Genomic DNA, 14105 nt, shown 5'->3' with positions numbered 1-14105 from the left:
GCGGGCTTCTCATTGCGGTGACTTCTCTTGTTGTGGAGCACGGGCTCTAAGCGCGTGGGCTTCAATAGTTGTGGCACGCAGGTTCAGTAGTTGTGGCGCAAGAGCTTAGTTGCTCCGCGGCATGTGAGATCTTCCCAGACCAGGGCTCGAACCCTGGTCCTCTGCACTGGCAGACGTATTCTTAACCACTGCGCCAACCACGGAAGCCCCTTGAGGATTGTTTTGTGACTCCTTTTAAGCTCAAGATACATGGTAACAGCTAGCATTGATTGAGCCTTAGTGCGTACCAATCAACAACCCAAGGAGGTAAAGTACATTAATATTTTACCCTTTCTATAGTTGGGGAAACAGACCCGAGAGGTTAGGTAACCCACCCGGAGTCACACAGCCGGCAAAGGCATAACTGAGATTCGTTCCCAGAGAGGCCCGAACCCAAAGCCCATGCTGAACTAGCTCAGATACCATCTGACACAGACCTGTGTCTTTTGGTCCTTGCTGGCCACCCTAACCTCGTGCAATTCCCCCCCTTTTTCACTCCAACACCATTTGCCTTCTCGCCTCAAGCATCTCATTGAGATGGCACCAGCTTTCTTCCTCCTGCCTGGGGACCACGTTCCTCCACTCTTAACTCCTAAGCACACTTCAGTTCACAGCTAAAGCAGCACTTTCTCCCATATCCAGTTTCCCCTATTACATCTTGTATTTGTCACCATTAATGAACCAAGAGTGATACATTATTAACTAGTCCATACTTTATTCAGAGTTCTTGTTTTTCCCTAATGTCCTTTTCCTGTCCGAGGATCCCACGTCACATTTAGTTATGTCTCCTTAGGTTCCTCTGGGCTTTGAGCTTCTCATACTTTCCGGTTTTTGATAACTTAAGACAGTTTTGAGGATTGGTCTACTCCCTCAATTGGGATTTGTCTTTCTCATGGTTAAAGAGGGGTGACGGGTTTTAGGGAGGAAGCCCATACAGTGCCATTTTCATCACTCCTTATCAAGGGTCCATACTATCATCCTGACTTATCACTGATGTTGATCCTGGTCATCTGGCTCTAGGCAAAGTTCATCAGGTTTCTATAACAACTCCTTTCCTCCCCTTTCCATACCTTAACAAGACACATATTAGTGGAGGTATAGGTCTGGGCAGCCTGGGAGCACAATGGCCACCCTCCTGGCCTGGAACCCCACACCAGCACCTCATTGTCCCTATCCGCCTTCCTGAGGACAGGCATGTAGAGTGATAACCCACGCATAACGGTACAAATCTTGGGTAAAGTTTGAATGGACAAATCCGGAGAATCCTACAAAGGAATCCTTGCTGTTTGTTCAAAGAGCTGCTCCTAGCATGAAAGTTAGACTGAGGCTCCTCCCACATCCCAGGCACAAATCAGCCCCCAGGGTGCTAGTCAGAACTGCAGTAACCACAGGGAAGTTTTGATTGCACAAAGCTGAGCACAAGGGCAATTTTCCCAGCCTGCACTGACTGCTATGACAGCACCAGCACCATCAGACTATGTCAATATATTTACAGCTAAAAGTAATGGTCCTGGGCTGCACTGCCCCCATTTCAAAGGCTCAGTAGACACGAGGCCAGTGGCTGCCCCTGTGGACAGCACAGATGTAGGACAGTTCCACCGGCTGGCCCCATATGACAGATGGACAACTGGGCTCGCCTGGATCACATGAAGTCTCACGGACCTCTGCCTCGGCCCTGGACATTTGGAGGTGATACTGAACACTGTATTGGAGCGTCACCCATGGCCTCGCTCACCGGCACAAGGAGTCCATTCTAGCCTGAGCGGATGGAGAAAGACCATGGACACGCATGCACGATCACCACCATATCAAATTTATTATTCCAATGGCACTAATACAGCTGGAGGTGCTCATGGTGACACTGCACAGGATTTCCTGCCTTCTAGCTTCTGTCCGAAGAGAACATCTACCCGCTTGTTCCTTCCCTCTTTCCGGAGAAGAATCCACTACGGGCCATTTAGCCAAATAAACCTCTTAATGCGTTTATTTTTAACTTTTTTTGGACATGTGAATTTCCCTCTTAACAAAAAAGCTTTGGGTGTCCCATCTCCTCCCCCATCCCCACCGGCCAGATAAGTCCCTGCTGTGAGGGCACTTCTGTTGCCTCTGAAATCTAGAAATAAATATCGAAAGAAACGGCATCAAGTGTTCATGTTGAGCGATGGCACGGAGTGGGCCCCAGAAACTTGTCAGGCAGAGCGTTACTGGGTCTGGACAGCCTCAAGGTGTCGTGGAGAATGTGGGGCTGTTGCTGTGGTCACCTGTCCCTGGGCGCAGGGGCTGCGCCGAGTCCCACCAGGCAGCAGGCTGCGGGGAGGCCACCTACAACTTGTCCAGGAAGTTGTCCAGGGCCGGGATGCCTTCCTTCAGGCCTTTGCGCTTGCGCGTCTCTGCCACCACCTGGCTGGGGCGGCTGGTGCTGTCGAAGGGGTCACCGGGCAGGATCTGCCAGTGGTCGAACACACACTGGGGAAAGGCCTGGCCGCCCGTGTTGGACCTCAGGTCAGCGGTGAAGCCTGTAGAAGGCACAGAGACGGCACTCACCGGGCAGCCCAGGTGTGGTGCCTCACGGCTCCCTGGCGCAGGCCAGGAGGGGAAGGTGGGAACACAGGCCCACACCAGAGGATCACTGAGTCCGGACTACCTGGCTCATGTCAGATGTCAGGCCCATTATCCTATCCCTCACCCAAAGGCTCCCTCAAAGGCTACTGATTAATAAGTGAGGCAGGGCTGGCCCTTCCTGGGCCTCTGGTCTCCACCTGCTCCTTCTCAGGATGAACCGGAGCTCCAGCACAGCTGCTCTGCAGGCTTTGCTCTTAGATTTACAGGCCCAAGGACCTTCCCCCTAATTCAACAGTCCAGAGACCCATGTGAGAAACAGGGCACCTCCTCCTCAACTGCAATGCAGAAAGCAACAGCTCCCATCAGACCCACCCTGTACCATGCACTACGAGAAAGAACTGGGCCCCTGGGACTTCCCTGGTGGCGCGGTGGTTAAGACTCCACACTCCCAATGCAGGGGGCCCGGGTTCAATCCCTGGTCAGGGAACTAGAGCCCACATGAATGCCGCAACTATGAGTTCGCATGCCACAACTAAGGAGCCCATGAGCCGCAACTAAGGAGCAAGCCTACCGCAACTAAGACCCAGCACGACCAAATAAATATTAAAAAAGATAAAAGAAAAGAACTGGGTCCCGTCCTAGACCAGATGGGCTGAATGTCTGCTGGGCTCCACCCCAAAGGCAGCGGGCATCTGAGGACCACACCAGACTGGCACTTACCAAAGGACTCATTGACAGGCAGGTAGGCCTTCACAACAAACATGGGGGTGCCGGCCACCTGGGTCTCCTCAAAGACGTGGCCCCGCTTCCTGTTTAGGACACCGTAGATACCACCAACCACTTGTTCCGGACACTGTCAGGCAAAGAAAGGCTATTAGCAACTGTTGGGCAGGCTGGGACTGGGAGCAGCAGCTGGCGGGGCCAGGCCTCCCCACCTGGATCTCCACAAGGTAGATGGGCTCCATGAGCCGAGGCTGGGCGGTCAGCACGCTGGCGTACAGGCAGCGCCGGGCCGTGGGGATGATCTGGCCGCCCCCGCGGTGAATGGCGTCCGCATGCAGTGTCACGTCGTGGACGTCGAAGCGCACGCCCCGCATGTTCTCCTCACACAGCGCCCCCTATGGAGGAAGGGGAACACCATCAAGAAACCGCCTCTACTGCAGCTCCTGAGAACAGGTCAGCCAGAACTGTCTGTGCCAGCTCCTCCAGGTCTCACCGACAGGGACCATCTAGGCCTCCCTAGGGTCCCCTTCCCAGAAGGCAGGACCACAGCCCCACCTTGCCAACAGGGAAACAAGGAAAGGAGGACCCCCCAGTGACAAACCCGCCAGAGTCGTGCCTGAGCGGCCCCTCACCTCCTTGGTGGCCCACTGGAAGCCGGCCACCACGCTGTCCTTGATCTCGTTGAGGTACTGCACGCCCTTGGTGATGTCAGTGAGGATGTTGGGGCCGGTGCCATCAGGGCCAAAGCACCAGATCTTGCGGGCCTCGGCCACATCCCACTCGTACTTCTCGGCTAGGTAGCGGGCCCGCTGCTTGAGCTCCTGGCGGGAGGACACCTCGCCCTTGTCGATGTCCTCGGCCAGGCCGTCGGGGAAGGGCCGTGCCTTCATGTACAGCCTGTTGTGCTTGTTGGGGGACTTGGACAGGCAGAGCACGTTAGACTCCTCACTGACGGTCTCTCGGTACGAGACGACTGGGTCGGATTTCTGCAAAAGGAGCACGCAGGTCAGGTCAGGTCTGCCACAGGAACCAGACACCTGAGAGGCATCTTAACAGAAGGTCTTCCTAATAACGAGACCCACTTAACAGTGGCAGTGGCACAGAAAGCAGAGCGCGTTTGATCTGACGGCACAGAGCCATGCACGTCTTCTGTGTAAACATGAGGTGTGCAGCTACTCCCTCGTAGGAGGAAGCCCACTGCCAAGAGGACTAGTGAAACTCCACATATGCGGTACTAACTGGGAAACAAATCTCAAAAGATACAAGTGCTAGGCCTAACCCCACCCCCCAGCATAATAGTTTTCTAACGTAGAAAACAATGGGGAAAAGCTGTCACCATACCCGAAAAAAGAAAACTTCATTCCTATAAGTAGAAACGAAAAGACAGAAGCTTAACAAGGAGAACCACACGTAAAGAAACCCAAATCCAGGTCTGAGAACAGACACAGATCTGTACTCAGTTCTGTGGGGGAAAAAAAGGAGAGAATGGAAACCAGAACGCACCAGCTGGGCGTGGGGCCGGCTATGTAAGCCTCAGTGTCTGCACTTCCCAAGAGTTTTTTAAAAAATTTGTTAAGAAGCAGACCACTCACACTCCAGCCTTGCCAACGCATCTAGGCCGCTGGTGTCAGCACATACCACCTGGCAGTAACGGACAGAAGGATGGAGAACCGAGTGCCCCAGTCAATGGGCCCCTCAGAGCCCAGCCGGGACCCAGGTCCGTGCTCTCCACCGGCCCCTCCATCCTGGGGACAGTGGGCCTCCGGCCACCAGAGCAGTGCCAGGCCTCACCTTGATGGGAATGCAGGCGTGGTCCTCCTCCAGGTCCTTGAGGCAGATCTCCAGGTGCAGCTCCCCGGCACCCGCGATAATGTGCTCCCCGGACTCCTCAATGATGCACTGAAAAGGGCCACGTGTCAGCCTGAGCACAGACCCCGGGACAAATGCGGGAAACCCAAGGGATTCTAGGGACAGGTGGAAAGCGGGCTCCAAGCTTCCCTCCAGCTGGAAAAGGCAGACTCCCAAAATGGGGTTTTGGGGGGAAGATAGCAGGGTCCTCTTTACTCGTTTTCAACGTTAACCTTCTAAAAGGCCCCTCTGTGCACAACCAGCCTGTAAAGACCCAAGCAGCCTACAAAAGAAATCCGGTTCCTGGGTGGAAAACCACCATTTAAATTAAGGGCAGCACCTCTGCCAGGGCAGGTGTAACCAGCACAGCTGGTTTTCTCAACACGGAATCTCTACTTGTGTGAGAAGCCAGCGGAATCTTTCCGGCTCAGCCACACCACATAAGCCAACAAACCACCGCCGCAGGTGTTGCCTCCGGCCGGGGCCCACCCACCTGCACCATGGGGTCCGACTTGGCCAGCCGCTTCAGGCCTTCCACCAGCTTGGGCAGGTCGGCCGGGTTCTTGGCCTCCACAGCCACCCTGACGACAGGGCTCACGCTGAACTTCATCACCCGCATGTTGTGGGCATGCTCGAAGGTGGTGATGGTGCCTGTCTTCACCAGGAACTGGTCCACGCCCACCAGGCCCACGATGTTGCCACAAGGCACGTCCTCAATGGGCTCGACGTAGCGGCCCATCATCAGGATTGTCCTGGGGGAGACACAAAAGGCCACAATGCATCGGCACTGGGGTGACAGATCCCCAAACGACCAAAGACAAGCCTCCTTTGTCTTGGAGCCTGCGGCTGACTTCCTGTCTGGAGGGACAGTGCCACCCCACCCTGGGCCAAGCCCTGAATCTATCTTGCGACCCAGGTCTCAGTGACAGTTCTGGCTCCTGCACACCAGGACAGAGCCACCTGCTCATTAACACGTGCCCTGTGCAGGACTCTGCACCCTGACCCAGGCCAGACATGCGTGCCACAGGGAAACCGGCGGCACTCACAGGTCACGGTACAGTCAGGGCCCTGAGGAACTAGCGGGAATGGAGACTGTCTTCCCACTACCCACACCTGGAGCAGCGACTGGGTGGCCACCCACCACATGACATCTCTGGGGTCAGAGCCTGCCCTCTGGGTATTTTAAAAATGTATGCTGCCCCCATAATTTCTGCGCAACTGCTTCCCCACTCCGGGCTGTGTCTCACTGTGAATTCCTAGTGAGGAGGAGGAGACACTATTTCCTGGTGGGCCTCCCCTGGCCAAGTCTCCTACATTCAGATAACCCTCCCCCTTGCCCCTTCACTGGCTTGAGGGGCGGAAGGGAGGCTGCTGGGCACCCTCTGCCTCATGGAGCACCTCACCTCTGGATTGGCTTCAGGTATAGGTCTTCCTTCTTCCCGGGCGTGTAGTTGGGCCCCATGATCCTGACCTTCAGGCCGGTGGACACCAGCCCTGAGAAGACCCGGCCGAAGGCATAGAACCGTCCTTTGTCAGAGGTCGGCACCATTTTGGAAATGTACATCATAAGAGGGCCTTTGGGGTCACAGCTTTTAATGCCTGAAGAGAGAGAAAGGAACCCCCCACAGGGGAAACTGATTCCCTGGCAACTCAGCTTTCCAGAATTCTGCAGCTCTGCCCAGCGTTCTAACCCCGGGGTGCAGGCACGCCCCACGTACCCATGGCAGCCTCGTCATCTGGGGGCCCCTCGTACAGGAGCTCACAGCGGTACTTCTGGGCCGTCACAGGAGAGGGCAGGTGGATGGTAATCATCTGCAGCAGGGCATCCCCGGCAGGTAGCCAGCGGCGCATCACTGCCTAAAGGAGGGGATTTGAGAGAGGGAGAAAAAAAATGACTTGAGAAAGAATCTAGAAGAGCAGTGTAAAACACCTGATGTCTCATACCCACCCCTGCTGGTGACAGGGCTCCTGCTGGTGATACTTCTGATGTAAGCCTGGGCCCAGCATGGAGCCCTGGGACCCTCACAGCCATGTCTGATTACCTGAGAAAACGGCACTCAAGCTGGGATGGGGACTCACAGGATGGCCGCTCCACTCACCTTCAGAAGTGGTTTGCCTTCTTTGTCCTTATCTTCACTGTCCAACTTGATGTCCAATTTTTCAATTAGTTTTGCTGTCTCCTCTTTCTTGAAATTCATGATTGCATCAAACACCTGACACCCAGGAGACGTGGCAAAGTGGGTTTGGGAACATACTGGAAGCCTGAAGCTACCTGCTTCCTGCTCTGGAGCTTTAAAGGCCATCCTCACTTACCGCCAAAGGCCTGACCCAATTAAGCAAATCACGGGGACACTTCTCGACAGATTGTTAAAAGAAAAAAACCCATTTCTATTTTCAGACATTGAGCATACACTCACTAAACTCACAGGCTTACAAACCCCAGACCCTCCTACCTCATCTCACCTGCTGCCCAACCAGGGAGGCTGATGGTCCCCCTGATGATGAAGCCCAGGGGTCGGGGTGACTTCCTTGTCAGGGTGGAACCCTGAGGGCGTTCTGACCTCATGCTGCCTCATCTTGTCCCAGGAGCTGCCTCTGCAGCCTGGCCCTGCCTTGCCCCACGGCATCTTGCTACTGGCTGCAGCAGGTTGGGTACTAGATTCTCAGGGAGCTCAAAGACAGCCCTGGGGACGCCCACCTATCAAGCACATGCCAGCTCACCTTGAAGATGGGGTCCAGGATGAGCTGGCAGAATGTCCGCGGAAGCTTCTTGCCATCCGGGCTGTTGGCTGACTTGCTGAATTTGCCGTTGGCTGGATCAAAGTACCTGTCAGAGAAGGCTCAACCCAAGTTAGGGGAATCTGGGGGGGCGCGGGTATGAAGGACCCCACAGACACTTGAGCTGTGTCTCCAGCACTCACCGGTCTCCCCACAGCTTCTTCATCATGTCCTCCACCTTCCTGGCCCGCTCGGCAGGCCCCAGCTGGCCCTCGCCCTTAGCGGCAAACTTGGCCACATACATCTCCGCAAACTGCTTCAGAGTGAAGGCCCAGCCGTGGAGACCAGACCCGAAGCCAACAGTACCGAGAACGGGGTCGATCTGAGAGAGCAGGAGAAAGCTGTGAGTTGGGACAGTTGGACACAAGCCACATCTACGAAGTCCCCAAGCACCCCGGCCCTCAGACACCAGATTTCTTCAACAGCCATCAGGTCAAAGTGAAGAAATTTTAGTCATCACGTACAGGGTGCCCAGCTCTGCCCCCATCACGACGGGGTGCGCGATGATGCCACAAGCACTGCCCCATGCCCCTCTGTTAGCAGGCTGAGCCTCTACCCCACAGCCTCCACCAAAGTCCAGCCTTCTTGCCATTCCAAGGTTCCTGGCAACCTCACCTTCCAACCTCCCAAGAATCCCCAGGAGGCCATGGCTTCACAACAGTGGTTTCCCAAGGGCAGCCCCCAAGGAGAAGACCACAACCCTTCCAGTCTGCATGAGGAACGCTGCCCACCCGGCCGAAGAAGCGGGAGGGGGTACTAGGAACGCAGCAGGAGACGGTGATCTGCCAAGGGACCCCAACTTCAGCAGTCAGGCAATCCTACCATGATGTTGCCCATGGGGCCGCTCTCGCCCTCCCCGTAGGTGGAGATGATGACATTGACATTCTCCACGATGCGCTGGAAGGTCTGGTAGAGCTCCTCGGGCTCCAGCTGCAGCTCAAGCAGCGCCCGGTCCATCTTGTTCATCATCAGCACAGGCTTGATGCGCTCAGCAATGGCCTGGCGCAGCACCGTCTCTGTCTGCACGCACACGCCTGTGGACCAGCACGGGATGAGGCGTCTCCGTCAGCCAAAGAGGGGACAGCCCCAGGGTCCCCGCCATCCGTGGGGAAGCCTGCTGCTTACCCGACACGCAGTCCACCACCACCAAGGCACCATCAGTGACACGGAGGGCGGCTGTCACCTCTGAGGAGAAGTCCACGTGCCCAGGGGAGTCAATGAGGTTGATGAGGAAGCCAGAGCCATCCTTGCTCTGCTTGATGAAGTTCAAGTCATTCTCTGAGAGCTCGTAGAAGAGGGAAATGGCCCTGAGAGATTGGGACAGATTACCCAGATGGAGGCACACCTCAGCCTGGCTCCTAACCTGCTCCCACTAGCCCTGTGGTCCATCAGGTTCCTGCCCACGGGAGTCGGGGTGGATGCTCTTGATTCTGAAGTGAGGCTGTAATCCAGTAAAAAGCCAGACAGATGCTGCAACCTGTCTCCTCCCCCCGCATTACTCATCCCTAGAGATGAACTGCAGACTTCCCACGCAAGAGCTATCCTATCCAGGGACATTTACCTCTGCAGCACCCTCTGCCGGGAACCACCACCTCCCTGGTACAGGTGCAATGGTAGCACAGTCCACCTGGTTCCTCAGGCTCAACAGACCTGATTTCAAAGAGCAGCTACACAATCAGGCAAGATCCCGAAACCCCAAAGACTACCTTTCACCCGTCCCGCCCCAGCTGAAACGAGTCTCAGAGCCAATGACCAAGGAGATGTTACCAGATGAAGACAACTGTTGTTACAGCCTCTTTTTTTTTTTTGTGGGGGAGGGGGGTTTTCTCACCCTCTTAACATCTGGGGCCAGAAAACTCACAGGGGGCCACCACAGGCAAGGCAAGACCTTTAACAGTATCCTTGGATGTCAGCAGCACCCACCCAGACTTCTCCAGACAATGCCAAGAGCCCCTCGGCCCCCCTCCTCTCCAAATCCCCTTAATACCACCCATCACTGTGCCTCCCCCACAGCAAAGGTTCCCATCTCACTAGCTTAAGCCCCATTGTCCCTCACAGTCCAAAAACCCAGCCCCAAGCTGCTCATCTCCTCAGAAACCTGTCAGGAAAGGGCTGGCTACTGTCTGTCTTCCCTACCCACCACCCAAGGACTCAGAGTAAGCACCTCCCCCCTTCCCTGTCCAGAGGGCACCAAGGCTTGCTCACGTCGACTTGATGGTGATGCAACGCTCCTGCTCGTCCTTCCGGGTGTCAGTGAAGCGGGTCTCCCCAGCCCGGGCGGAGGCGATGATACCCGCCTTGCACACCAGGGAGTCCGTCAAAGTGGACTTGCCATGGTCCACGTGGGCGATGACGGACATGTTTCGGATGTTGGCCTTCTTGTCCATGATGGCCCGGATCTGGTCTACTGTGAAGTTCACCTGGGCGGGGGGGCGGGGGGGAGGCTCAGGATGGCCCGGCACTCCAGGAATGAGGTTTGGCACTGAGACCTTGATCAATACAGACTGCTAGGCCATGGCCAGAGGGAGCTGGTCCTGGCGCTGCCTCAATTCCCACCCAGATGCCCCTTTCTTTGTTGACACCCCTTTAAAAGTGCAATTCACCCTGTCCCTGAAAAGCCAGACGCTGGTTGTCACAACCCAGAATGAGTACTGGGGACTAAGTCTCAAAAGAGTGACAACAGTTTCCCTTTATAGTATATTGCCGTATCTGGGGTCCAGCTTAAGTTCCCCCCACCGTGTTGCCACTGGTTATACCCCCAGCCCTCCCACAACCGAAGGGACTCTTTAAAATCCAAGGTCACCTCTCGCTGTGCAGGGTGGGGGGGTCAAACAGGCAGAGCCACGCACCCCGCCCCCGATTCTTAAATATGCCACCCCCGGTGGGGTGGGAGGCTTGCGCAGCCCTAACAGGCAGGAGCCTCCACCTCGTGGTTCTGGAATCAGGTGTTCACAATTGGGAGGTACAGGAAAGACCAAGATTACACAACGTCAGAAGACAAGACGCTTCTAAAGGTCTTACTCTTCTCTCCTTTTGCCATTTCCTTGCCGCCCCCGGCTCCCGACAGAAAATCGAACTCTAACTCCAAGCCCACGGGTTACATAAGGCGGCTCCCCTCTCCCCGCTCGCACCGCGGCGCCCGCCATTACAGCGTCTGCCACATCATCATACCCCCCGCCCCGCCTCCGCCCCAGCTTCAGCCGGGCCCGGGGTCCTGGAGGCGGCGGCGCCCCCGGAAGCGGAGCTCGGCGAGCAGTGCAGCGCGCAGACATGGCGGCAGCCGCGTCCCCAGCCCCGGGCCCGCCGGCCCCGCCGCCGCCATGTCTCCTCTCAGTCAGGGAGGCCACAGCTTTCCAGGCCTGGTAGGGCCGGCCCTACGGAGGTCCCGCCGCCGATTCAGGCCACCCGCTGAACAGCGCTGCTCACCATGGTGGCGGATGGCGGTGGATTCTCCCAGGCAGATCCGAGTGTAGCTAGCCGCGCCGAGGATGGCGGCGACGACGGCGGAAGAGAACGCTGACGTCAACACCCGAGCTTTTATAGGCCGACGCCGGTTGGGCGGGTCATCTGACCCCGCTTCTGGGGCGGGGGCGAAGCGACGCCCCGCGCAGGCGCATGGACGGCCTCCCACAGGGTAACCCTTATGCGTCGGCGCCGGTGCACTAATACAGAGGGTCTGCGTTCCACACTTGGATTTTCCCTGGGGCGTGGTCCGCCCGGTGAAGGGTGCACGCCTCCGGGATGCCACACTTAGGTGCAAAAAGCGAAGAGCCGTTTTAGCTGAGAATATTAACCATATCATAGCAACTATATCAGTCTGCAAAGTGCCAAGCACTCCTTTTAAAAGCAGATTACAATATTAATAGGGTCTGTGGATTGTACCAAGGTTAATTTCCTCGGTTTGATGTTATGTAAGATGACAGTACAGGGGTAAGAGTACTAGGGACCTCTCAGTACCGTTTTTGCAACTACTTGTCTATTTACAAGAAAAAAAAGCTTTTTTAAAGGCAGGTATTAATTACTCATTTATTCCACAAAGACAGATTGAGCGTCTACTATACCAGGCACTGCTATAGGTGTTGTGGATATAGCAGTGAACAAAACACCTTATTAGCTCCACCACTTTAAGTGTTCTTACAGTAGATACTCGTATTTTTCTATTCTTCAGTTTCCTTATCTGCGCAATGGGGTCATCAGTACGACCTCACTGGGGGAGAGTAAAATTCACTAAATATATGCACAGGGATTAGCGCCGTGCCTGACACAGTTCTCAATACACGTCAGCTATTTTTAATTAGCTATCATTACTATTAATAAAACACATTTCAAGTACTGGTTTGCCCTGTCGCAAGCACGGGGGCTAAGCGCTTTTCTACATGCGCAATCTCATTTTCTACTTCATTTTCTCTCCAGGGGGAGGCGCAGGAAGACTATTTTGCATTTGTGTCCTAATATGACCCTAAGAAACAGCTGTATTTCAGATCTTTGGCTCAAGAGAACGAATTGGCATTCAATTCAGTATTTTTATTCTTGGTAAAGAGCCCAGCTCAATGCCTGGTACACAGTAGGCGCTCATAAGTATTTCTTGCATCAATTAATGATATTCTCATTAGCGTAAATAAACCCCCTTCAGTAAATCTTCCCCTAAATTCACTCTGTCAAAAAGAGGGGGACTGCAGTACTTTCCCTGCGCTGGGAGAAGGGGAGATGTGCGTCTATAAAAAGCCAAGCAAGTTCGGGTCTGGACTCTAAAATAAGCCTATGCACTCCTCTCTCCGCAAAGCCTTTGCGCGTTTTGCTTTGTAAAGCGCTATCACAGCCCTGATTTCGTTTAATCGAAGACTGCCATCACTATCCCGCGTTTAACCCAGGGAGAAACTGAGGCAGGAAGGAGCTGCTCCAGAAATATCTACCGAACGACCGAGGATCGGAGCCGCAGAGTGGCAGGCAGCAGACGTCAATGCCCGAGCTCAATCCCGTATCTTTAACACCTGCGCCTGTGTTCCTGACACGTTATGTTAATTTTACAAGGCAAGCGCATGCGCCGTTCGGGGGACGCGATTTCAGCAGATGGAGATGCAGTTTCCCATTCTTAAATAAATGATTTATCTTAATTTTTAAAACATGTTTAAGTGCACTCAGCACTCACTGTGTGCTGGGCTCCGTCTTAGGCACTTCACAGCACTTCCTTGCAAATTGGAACATTTCAGAGATGAAAAGCAAAGGTTTTCTCGTTAAGAGGGTTGAATTTGCTCGCAAGTGAATAGATTGCTTATTGAGAAATTTTAACTTAATGTAAATTAAAGAAGCCGGGGAGAGTTTAAGGGGAATGGGGAAATGTGACATTCCCTCCCCTCTGTAACCCTCCATGCAGAGGTGTTCCACCCCACAGCTGCAGGGATGGGGCCAGATGTTGGCAGGGGACAACTCCCCACCGCCATCCCCAGACCCAGAAGCCTGGGGGAGGAGCAGGGCTTCAGCACAGAGCAAAAGCAGACAGGCAGGCTCAGGGTGTGCAGTAATAAATACAGGCGAGGGTACAGGGCGGGGAAAAGCACGAAAAAAAGCAACCGCTGCAGGAAGGCTCTGCTGCGCGTGCGCTCGCTGCGGCGCGGGGCGGACACGGAGGTCCCGGCAGCGGCTCCTGCTGACCAGAGGCCGCCACTGCACGCCCCTTGCATCTGCCTTTTGATGACGTTGAGCGCGTGTTGGATACCCATCACTACCCTTTAAATCAATTAATTCACGGGACTTCCTTGCTGGCCCAGTGGGTTGGACTCCGTGCTCCCAATGCAGGGGGCCCAGGTTCGATCCCTGGTCGTGGAGCCGGATCCCGCATGCATGCCGCAACTAAGAGTCCACATGCTGCAACTAAAGATCCTGCATGCCGCAATTAAGATCCCATGGGCCGCAACTAAGACCCGGTGCAGCCTAAATATTAAAATATAATAATAATAAACCAATTAATTCACGTAATCCTCCCCACACCCTGGGCTTTCTGTGGGCTTATTTATGCAGGAGCAAACTGAGGCTCAGAGAAGTTAAGTGATTTCCCCAAGGTCACACAGCTAATAAGGGCAGAACCAAGTGACTTAAAAAGGCATGGTTTAGTGGTCCATTCATACGCTGGAATATTAGCCTTAAAAAGGAAGGAA

At 54.7% G+C, this 14105-nt stretch overlaps 1 protein-coding gene and 1 non-coding gene across 2 annotated transcripts; both read right to left on the bottom strand.

The window, feature by feature from the left end:
* Positions 1-1831: 1831 nt before the first annotated feature.
* On the bottom strand, positions 1832-11480 carry EEF2 (eukaryotic translation elongation factor 2). The gene is made up of 15 exons (XM_061190729.1): positions 11377-11480; positions 10156-10370; positions 9076-9257; positions 8773-8984; positions 8094-8272; positions 7894-7999; positions 7272-7385; positions 6891-7029; positions 6576-6771; positions 5666-5924; positions 5116-5223; positions 3957-4310; positions 3537-3719; positions 3322-3454; positions 1832-2555 (listed from the first exon to the last, which is right to left on the bottom strand). Exons 1-15 carry the CDS (start codon positions 11377-11379, stop codon positions 2362-2364), a joined length of 2577 nt encoding a protein of 858 aa, XP_061046712.1. The 5' UTR covers positions 11380-11480; the 3' UTR covers positions 1832-2361.
* On the bottom strand, positions 8350-8414 carry LOC133091619 (small nucleolar RNA SNORD37). Its single transcript, XR_009700952.1, has one exon. It is a non-coding gene; the product is annotated as a small nucleolar RNA SNORD37 (small nucleolar RNA).
* Positions 11481-14105: the final 2625 nt, after the last annotated feature.

This window comes from Eubalaena glacialis, chromosome 4 (assembly GCF_028564815.1).
Source record: "Eubalaena glacialis isolate mEubGla1 chromosome 4, mEubGla1.1.hap2.+ XY, whole genome shotgun sequence".
Classification (NCBI taxonomy): Eukaryota; Metazoa; Chordata; class Mammalia; order Artiodactyla; family Balaenidae; genus Eubalaena; species Eubalaena glacialis.
This window is presented reverse-complemented; position numbering and strand designations above follow the sequence as displayed.